Source organism: Trichechus manatus, unplaced genomic scaffold (assembly GCF_000243295.1).
Source record: "Trichechus manatus latirostris isolate Lorelei unplaced genomic scaffold, TriManLat1.0 scaffold00097, whole genome shotgun sequence".
NCBI lineage: Eukaryota > Metazoa > Chordata > Mammalia > Sirenia > Trichechidae > Trichechus > Trichechus manatus.
Window position 1 is genome coordinate 7,352,415 of NW_004444033.1, and position 10,067 is coordinate 7,362,481.

Below are 10,067 nucleotides of genomic sequence, written 5' to 3' on the forward strand. Positions count from 1 at the left end.
AACCATTCACCTGGTTTATAACTTAAGAAGTGCAAGCATATATGTATTTTCTAGACTGTATAAACAAAGTTTTTAAAAAGTCATAAAACAAATACTAAGATACTTTACATTTTTGAAAACTAAGAATCATTTGCGAGGTGTACTAGAAGGCATTTTAAATACCTAATAATGGTGGTCAGATACTGTATCATTGGATATGGATTATACATTCTTTCTTTGGGCTCTCTTTTTCCTTATATTTCATATTATTATTAACCAATAAAATTTTGTGGACTGCTAAAAAAAACTGCCAGCATAATAAATTATTAAATAAGAAGTTGTAAATCTATGACTAAATGATTTAGGAGGCTGGGGAAGAAAAGGTGGGAAATGTCAAAAATCACTTGTAATGGAAAGGAGTCTGAACTGGTCACTCTACAGTGAGAAACTCAGGGGCAGTGACCTGTCCAAGTGGCAACAGTAGCAGAAACAAGACAAGAGTCCAGGACTCGGGACTCAGGGCTAGGTCATTCATGCTCCTGAATCAACTCTCAGGAGAAAGCCTGAAAGGCCGAGAAGGTTGGACAGACAGAAGAGACTGGAAGAAGAGATGAAGGTGGGAGAGACAGAGGGAGAAATAGGAGGAAACATGGGGGGAGTCAGGTGCAGTGAGAGAAAGAGTATAAGTGATGAGTACTTTTCAAGTTCTATGCAAAACACTGCTTAGAACTGCTATAGAGAGGAATCTTGCTGGTTCACTAGCAGGCCAGTGTCTGGCTTCTAATGCTCCATGTTTGCTGTTAATGTGATAAGTAAACAAATTTTTAAGCCACCACATGCTGGCAAGTTTTCTGTAAGAAGTTACTGACTTCTCAGAGAACTCTGTGCTGGTTCAACCCAGTCTGTCTTCTGTAAGTTCAATAGGCACTTGTTATATGTGATAACATCTGATCAACTTTCAAGATACTTTGTTCTTCTTGGCTTCATGAGCTAAACTACTGTGGTTCAAGGTATGTCCTACTCAATGGAGAAACTGTTTGGAACATGTCATTCCCATGAGCCTCATGTCAATCATAACATTCTTCCCAAGTGGTCATCCCAAGAGCTAGCAGTGACCTGGACAGAGGGGTGTACAGTAAGCAGGGAGGTCTGCATAGGAGTAGAATGAAGCTTTGTCTCAGCCTTTTATTTCCCTCAAAGTGCCCTTGTACCCATCACATTTATCAGGTTGATAAATTAATAACCAGGTGTTGGGAGAGAGGGTACTGACAAAACCACTCTCCCATTCTCCTGGATTTCACCTTAAATGCCTGATTCTTCAGGGCTGCATCTCCTTGCCAGAGACAAGGCTGGCAGCCTGGAATGTGCCAAGTTCTTGGCTCTAAATTGCAAAACAAAGCAGTATAGGAGGGAATTTGTGAGTTAGCAGATTTGCAAACACTCCAGCCAGTCACCATGTAAACATTTCTTTTTGTGTACCTAGTGTTTCTCCCAGTCAGTTACCTGGATGCTGTCCTGACGATGCCAAAACATGCTGCTCCTCAGTTACCCCTGCCTTCATGACATGCAAATAAACTCAGCTTGTTGTGCACCATTAAAACATCCACAAAAAACCACAATCACAGAGCATCTCAATAATTATGGTAGGAGAGTCACCCACGTCACTTAGAATAAGAATCAGGTCTACAGGTGTTCACAGGTGTGCAGGAAGCTGCCACTCAAACAGAACCAACATGGGGATTTAAGGGAATAAGAGGCTACACATGTTGCTTACATGGGCTGGTTGAAATTTTCCCATCACAAGCTAAGTTCATCCAGACTTCTCTCAATAAAAGGTACTCGGGCATGTGGGGACTCTTTCCACTCTCCCACTCCCCCAATAAATACCAGTTTATATCAAGGGGCCATAGTGGCACAGTGGTTAAGTACTCAGCTACTAACCAAAAAGTTGTTAGTTCGAACCCACCAGCTGCTCCATGGAAGAAAGATGTGGCAGTCTGCTTTTGTAAAGATTTAGAGTCTTGGAAACCCTATGGGACAGTTCTACTCTGTCCTGTAGGGTCACTAGGAGTTGGAATCAACTCAACAGCAACAATTTTGGTTAGTGAATAACCACACAAACCAACCACAATATTTATGGGCCGTATCAACCACATATGCTCAGCATCTGGAATCTTCACAATAAACCTAAGAAGTAGGTTCTTTCACTTCCCCTTTTTTACAGCTGAAGAGATAGAGGCTTAGTACGGTTTGGTGACCTGCCCAAGGTCACACAGCTGGTCAGTAAAAAAACAAAAACAAAAAACCAAACCTGTTGCCGTTGACTTGATTCCAACTCATAGGACCCTATAGGACTGCCCCATAAAGTTTCCAAGAAGTGCCTTTTGGATTTAAACTGCTGACCTTCTGGTTAGCAGCCATAGCACTTAACCACTATGCCACCAGGGTTTCCCTGCTGGTCAGTAGCAGAGCCCAGATCTGAACACATAGTCATAGTCATCTTATTCCAGAGCCTGTATTCTTAATCATTTTGTTAAATTACTCCTCTAATAAAATAAAAATGAAATAAAACCCTACATGACAAAAGATATCTGAACAACATCACCCAGCACCGGCATTATCTCCTCCATCTACTTCCTGAAAGACCTTTCCATTTAGCTCCAATGTGAATACTTGTTTCCAACTCACTCAAATAAAGGGTTGAAGCACTGGGCCTCGGGTAGAAAAGCTAGAGTTATAATCAAGAAGTTTTAATGAAATTGGAAAGAGGAAAACTCTAAGGGTTGACTTTTTTTTTTTTAAACATTTCATAGTATTGTAGGGTCGGAAGTTCCTAACCAAGGTTATCGAATCTAGTTCTTGCCCCAGGCAGGATGACTTAAATCACCCCAAAGAAAGGAAGGTTCATGCAATTTGTAAAGATCGGACTGCATTCTACCTACCTGAGAGGCAACTTCTAAGTTATCACTTGCTTGTCAGAGGCTCTGCAAAGTGCTTTGGAGTTTTTTAGAGGAAAGGTACAGCACAAATGCAAATTAATGACAATATACACCAACTGTATTCCCATAAGCAGAACCATCTAACCCAGCGAAAGGAATACGGGAGGCCTCAGGCTACAACGTCAGTCTTAGTCAGAAAATATATTTATTATTGATACTGAGTGAAGTATAGATGTCAGTATTCATAACAGAGAAGAGGTCTGTATAAGCCAAGGTTGCCTTCATGTTGATTAAAAAATGCCTTATTTCACTTATAATCACAAACATTATTCCCGTAAAAGAGGGACATGCTCTCTCCCTTTTGTCTTCTTACTTGCAAGATCACCGTAATAAGTTAAAACAAAGCAATTCTTACATAATCAAAGGGGAACAGGAAAAGAGAAAACCAACGGGTCACAGCCTGGACAATTCCGCTCAGTACTGCTGCCCCCTCTCCCTGCTGTGCTAGAGACGGGTTCACCCAACCATGGGACTTGGTTAGAAGAGAAAGACTTGCGGTCAGTAGAAATGAATGGAAAATAAAAAAGGTGGTGAGACATGTCCTTCTCTTTTAATCACTGTAAAGGGGCTATGCTAACACTGAAGCTGTCTTTTGATGATTGACCCCTGATCTAGGCCTGGGCTTTGTGAACTGTTGTTGATCAAATCGTGATTTGCTTCTGTTGAATCCGCTTTCTGGTGCTTCTCTTTATCATTCTTCTCTTTAAATAGGTTATTTTCTTACTAGGAAAAAAAAAAAGTTCCACCTCTGGAATTAACGTGGATGGAGTTTTGCTCATTTTCAAAGTTGACTTTATCCTCCCTTCTCAAGTGTGCCCTGTAAGAGACACAGAAAGCATTGTTTACCACCAGAAGGAGGGGACAAAAAAATGCAGTCACTGTTTAGTATAATTTGTAATGCTTTTCAAATTGCTTTCCATGTTAATAACATATAAAACAAGGAATGTGCTCAAGGGTCTCAAAATATTACTACCTGTGACAAAGACCACTGCATTACATGTATAATTCTCAAATAACCACCCCCACCACCAGGCCAAGCTCAAAGCCCTAAGAATGAGCATGGCCTGGATCACGCCGTGCATGTGTGTGTGCGCATGCGCCATCTCATGACCAGGGGCATTTGGAAACGTGTGGAGACATTTCTGGTGGCCACAATGACTGGGGGAAAGCTATTTCCAAGATAGGGGGTAGTGGTGGGAGCCATTAAACTCCAAAAGCTCTGAGAAGGAACCTCTTAATTAAAGAACAGAAGATTCTCTGGCCCAGAAACCTCTGCTCACTCCAGGCAGAATGCAACTGCTCGTGTGCTCATAATGCTGGGCACAGCTACACAGAGAACCTAACCCCAAAGGGCAGAAATGGTACCTACATTCCACTTAGCTATACTCTTTTGTGGGTGGGTAGGTAGGAAGAATTGTGAACTATCAGGTTAAAACTTGATAACCAGCTGGAACAGGAGTATGCAGTTTCTGTCCTTAGAGATCTTTAAGAAAAAAAAGTGACTTTCTCCTTTAGTTTTGAAATTAGACAGGAAGTAGAAGCTAGGTCAGACCCAAGGTCGCCTCTAGTTCGTCTGTTCATTCCTCATGTCTCCATCCCTCCTCTTCCGGCCACTCACTGGCCTGGCTCTTGAGCTCTTACAAGGTACTTGAGCACTGAGTTAGGTACTCCAGCACTGAGTTAGGTACTCCAGCACTGAGCTAGGTACTCCAGAACTGAGTTAGGTGCTATGAAGAGACAAATACATATACTCATGAGAAATTAAGGAATAACACAGGGTGATATATTATGTTAAAATTTTATTTTCTTGAATAAGTAATATATACAAACAGTATGAAATTCAAAGGAACAAAAGAATGTACAGGAGACAGTAATCTTCCTTTCTTTCATCTCCTAGTTTCTTATGGACCCTTCCAGAGAAGGAATAGTTCAAGGAGCAGTGCTTCTGCCTAGTTCTGAAGAGGACAATGCTCTGTAGCTGGAGTGATGACGGTATAGGCCTGCAAGGAGTTTTTCACTATGGATGGAATACAGGCAGAAGGGCTGGGAGTGGGGCTGGGGAGGGGTAAGGGGGCAAGTAGGCAAAGAATAAGAAGTGGGAAGGAGCCCAGGGTAAAATCAAGGGGCAGAACAGGAAGAGTGGAAGGTAACACAAGAGAGCGTGCTAGGTCATCAAAGCAAAGGGTGGTAGGTTTTCCTAGGACATCCATGTGACCATAGGGCACAAAAGAAGAGCAGGCAAACTAGCTTAGAGAGAAGCATGCAGAAATGGTCAGAAAAGACATTGATCAGTCCACAGGAAGTAAACTAGAAAAGCTAGATATTGTCTAGAGAAATGAAGTGGAAAACTGCTCAGTGGAGAGAAATCTTGCTGAACCAATACTGGGTTGGGAAGCTCATCTCAAACTGATTGCTCATGTGGGCTCAGTAATTGTTGGAAAAATAAACTGAGCCCCTGCCAAGTGAAAGCCAGTTACTGTACCTGCAATGCAAGTACCATAGCATCTCATTTGTCCTCATGACCCTGCAACTTGATCTGTGTGAAAGTGCTTCCAGTTACATGAATGGGAAGCTCTGTAAGTCCCAGGCTTATTGATACTTTGCCCCGACACTATTTATTAAATATAAAATGAAAGTCAGCAGAAACCAGATGGATACTGAGCCCATTCAAGGCCATGTAGTTACTGAAGAAAATGATCACCTAGGAGTGATGCAGCTTTGCCATGGCGCTCTGGAGAGTACACGCTCATGACATTGATGTTACAGTGAGCTGCCTGGCCAAGAGTACACGGAGTGGCTCTCCCTACATTTTAGATCTTAAGGTTAAAACAACAGCCATGTGAGAAGGTACTTCGTTTCACATGTTTCCAAATTACTCACTGCGACCACAACAAAATTAAAGAGCAGTTAGTGTTTTTCCAAAGTCTAGGGGTTCTAGAAGATTCCTGACCAAAAGGGGTAAAATGCAGAACAGAATTTCAAATTCTCATGGAATCCAGAGTTTCTGGAGCTGCGGAGGCTGAAACTATTGCTCTGAGATAATCTTTAAACCTCAAACCAAAAATATCCCCTGAAGTCTTCTCAAAACCAAACAATAGTTTACCTTAACTAGTAAAAAATGTCTGCCTTGAGGATTGTGCTCTTTTAAGATCGATCTATATGGGCTCAAACTGACAACAGCAACTCAAAAGATTACACAGAAACTTAGGGGGCAATGAGTTTATTTTAATGGAGGAGAAACAGAAAAGGAGTGTGAGAATGGTTGTACAACTCGAAGAATGTAATCAATGTCACTGAATTAAACGTAGAAATTGTTGAGTTGGTGTATGTTTTGTTGTGTATATTAACAACAACAAAAATAAGTTATTAGAAAAAAAAAGTGTAGGGACTCTTTTTACTATTTTCTTCTCTGCAACTCCAACCCAGTACAGAGGGGTAATTTTTCAGGCAGATCACGCAGTGCTGTGTTACAACTCCCTGAGAAAGAGAGTCCACTGGGGGCCTGGCTAGACTCAGGATCAGTGGTTGGTCTGACATACAGACACTGTAAGAATAGATGTGAACAAACATAAAACAAAGAGAAACAGTGTTTTAATAACCCTTCTAACCACATTCACAAAATACGCTACTACATGGGTTGGAATCCCAAACTTCAGAGATAACTCAGCAGTACAGCTGGTGACTCCTTGGAGACATGGCGACCTTGGAAAGCTCTGGCTGGACTATAAACACACCATCAAACTGCATTCAGTTGCCCCCATGGGGTGGCAGAGGTGGTACAAAACCTTCCCCCTTCTGTCGAAGACCTCAACAAATACAGTGTCAAGTTGAATTAAAAAAAAAAAAAAGATGAGTTAATTGGTAAAACATTCTGTCTTATGACTCTATCATGCCCTGCTCAAACCCAGACCTGGGTGCCTCTGGCTGCAGGGTTTAGTGCCCCCTTGATAAACTCTCCTGCAATCTCTGTATGGGTGCTATACGTAGCTGCTGTTGGGCTGATTTTCAACACTGCATAATTTCACACTGCATCAATTAACATAGGAAATTCCCCTGAAGAATGAGGGAGAAGCTTTGCCAGTTGTAAAAAATTGCTCCCTTCATTTAGGGAACCGCTAACACTTAATCTTAATGTGGAGAGAGAAATTTCTTGCTTTTGCTCATCATTCACATATCGGGGCCTGCGGAAACTCCGTCTATAAACAGCTGGGTGCACTACCAAAAGGAGCGGATGGCTTAGGCACGAATACAGCTCTTTTAGCAAGTCTCTTTCTGATTCCAGCCACCGAGGAATAACCCGCAGCTCACCGCCAGGCGGGGACTGTGCCTCTGGAGAGCAGAGTGCGTGCCACTGCTACTTAATAAAACAATCTTCATCGTCTTCCTCAAATATTTTTGTTACACAGTAATCTCCTCAACTCATTTCTGAATTACAGCTTCCTTGGAGAGGTTGACTATCACAGCAGTGTCAGCCACTGGCTGTCTTAACATATTTAAGAGAAACTTGGCAACCCTGGACTGCTGAACAATCATCATGAGGAGAATAAAAATAGTTTTTATTAATAAGATACCACCCGGATTACTCGTCCCTGGGTGAGCTCACCCAGTATCTCTGGATTCCCAAAGGCCTACCTCTTTTAGGTGTAGAAGCATGAAAGTTGACACAACTGTGGGGATCTAAACTGGGGACACGGCCTGGGTCAGATGTAGCCACAGTGCCGCATTCTTACTAAGGGGGGAAGGGCAAGTGGGGGGTAGAAGAGAAATGGAGCTGTGATGAGGAATAAAACAACAACAACAAAACCCCAGCCAGATGCTGTTGAGTCAATTCTGACTCATGGTGACCCCATGTGTACAGAGTAGAACTGTGCTCTAAAGGGTTTTCAATGGCTGGGACATTTTCGAAGCAGAGCACCACACCTTTCTTCTGGCATACGTCTGGGTGGGTTCGAACCTCCAACCTTTGGGTTAGCAGCTGAATGCTTACCGTTTGTACCACCCAAGGACTTCCTGCTGGGGAGTAGGGAGTATTAAAGCAAGAAGGAGGAGACTGTGAGATAGGAAGGAAGAATAGCAATGAATTCAATTTATGAGACGCCACAGTGAGCTTTGCCTGTGTACCTAGTACCGCTCCTCACCACCTGAAAATCTGATCAGCTAACTTATTTTGTTTTCCATATCTGTCTAGGCCCCCAGCAAGCATTGTTCTTTGTTCTTTCTGCTTTGGGGGAAACACAAGTTAACTTTTTTATGCCTGAATCTTGTTTCATATCTTCTATGTCAAACGCTCTGTGTAATATTCAAATTAAGTTATAAGTAATTAACTGTTTATACAACTTGCTGCAGTAACAGACAAAACACTAACAAATTGCAATTCTAAATTTGAAGGATGAGCATGAGAAAATATCTATTATGAAAGATGAAAATCTATTACCATGGCAATATTTCTTCTATTAAATCCAGATTAAAAAAAAACGGTCATAGGGACTTCCGGCAAAATGGTGCTCTAGGCAGAAGCACCATGCCGTCCCTCCACAGCAAAGATCCGAAAAACTAAGCTGAACAGAGAAAACAACAATCCTGAAACCCTAAAACATCAAATGAAGAGATAAAGAACTCAGCAAAGCACCAAATGGGGTGAGAAAACTGACAGAGAATGGAGAGTGAGGAGACACTCATGCAGAGGTCCCCCATCAGCTAACGCAGTGTGGATCCGCCATCTTGGACACCTATCGGAGACCAGCAAACAGGGGGTGCGACAAAGAAGCTTCACAGAACTTCCAGCGGGAGACAAAACAACTGGTAATTTGCGATATACGCTTTCCCACCCCCCACACTTCTTTACCCCCACTCGGCCTCCTCTGCTTCCCATGGACACAGTCTCTTGTCCGAGAAGCACCGGCTGCTTGGATTCCACCCACCCTAACGGGCCGGCTCTCTGAGTGCCATTTGTTGGCTGCTGGTGTTGCTTTTCTTCCGCTTCTTTTGATTTCTTCCTTACCTCTCACCACCTCCCCCTCCTTTTGCTCAAATACCTGGCTCCGTGCGCCATCTTTGCTTCTTCCTGAGGGGCTGCGGAGCACTGTTTCAGTGTGGAGCTGCTTCCCGGTCTGGGCTGCCACGCTGGTGGGATCCCGGCACTTTTGTTCGTTTGTTTGTTTTGAATTATTGTTTCTTTTCTTTTCCTTTTCTTGAGTTGGGAGCCTCTTCTGGCCAGGTGGTGCTGTGTGGCTTGGAATCTACTCCCGCGGCTTACACAGATGGGCAGAGGGATCCCTGACGGCATTTCTTTTTTTGTTTATTTATTTATTTTTCTGTTTTTTGGGGGGCTTTTCTTGTTCTTTTTTTTTCTAAATTTGTTTTGTTTTCTTTTTCCTCTTTGTCTTTCTTCATTACTCAGTTTCTTGTTTCTCTATATCTTCCTTCTCTTTCGGTTCAATGAATACCTGGCGTTGTATACCTCTACACCTTCTAGCCAGGCTGTACTGCAACACCTGAGAACAACTTCCCCAGACCTCACAGCCGCACCGGTCGGATCCCTGGGAACTTTGCTGTTCTTTTCCCTTTCCGATTTTTATTTATTCATTCTTTTCTTTTTTTTCTTCCTCTTCCACTTTTTGTTTTTCTCTGTTTCATAGTCTCTCATCTCTCCACTCGAACGGCAAGTTCCCCTAGCATTCTTTTTCATTTGTTTGTATGTTTTTGGCTCCTGTTCCTCTCTCCTCTCTCCCATATCCATCTTAGCTCCGCACATAACAATCTCCCTGCTACAACCTGCCTATCTGCACCGTGCGCTTCACATCACACCACCAAGCAGCACAGGCATGGCCTACTGGAACCTGCCCTGCACTGATTAGCGACCTGCCCTGGTGGCTGTAGTAAGTGCCACAAACAATCTGTCCCAGTGACTCCTCTTCAGCTAGACCTGCCCTGCCGTACCATATTTGAGTGACTGACCCTGCCAATTGAAGAAGGAGGCAAAAAGTATTGTGCCCACAGACGAGCAAACAACAAAGAACACACAGTCTGCCTGCTCATAGTCAATTTTTTTTTTTAAAAAACGGGACGAAACAAATAAATCTACAATCA

At 42.8% G+C, this 10,067-nt stretch overlaps 1 protein-coding gene across 9 annotated transcripts in view; it reads right to left on the minus strand.

The window, feature by feature from the left end:
* Positions 1-2,154: 2,154 nt before the first annotated feature.
* Positions 2,155-10,067, minus strand: part of CHCHD3 (coiled-coil-helix-coiled-coil-helix domain containing 3) — a 325,632-nt gene continuing 317,719 nt past the window's right edge. For all 9 annotated transcript variants that reach the window (XM_023737121.1, XM_023737119.1, XM_023737122.1 and 6 more), the window contains one exon: positions 2,155-3,795. In XM_023737121.1, coding sequence (XP_023592889.1) covers positions 3,772-3,795 — 24 coding nt within the window. In that variant the 3' untranslated portion in view covers positions 2,155-3,771. The remainder of the gene's footprint in view (positions 3,796-10,067) is intronic.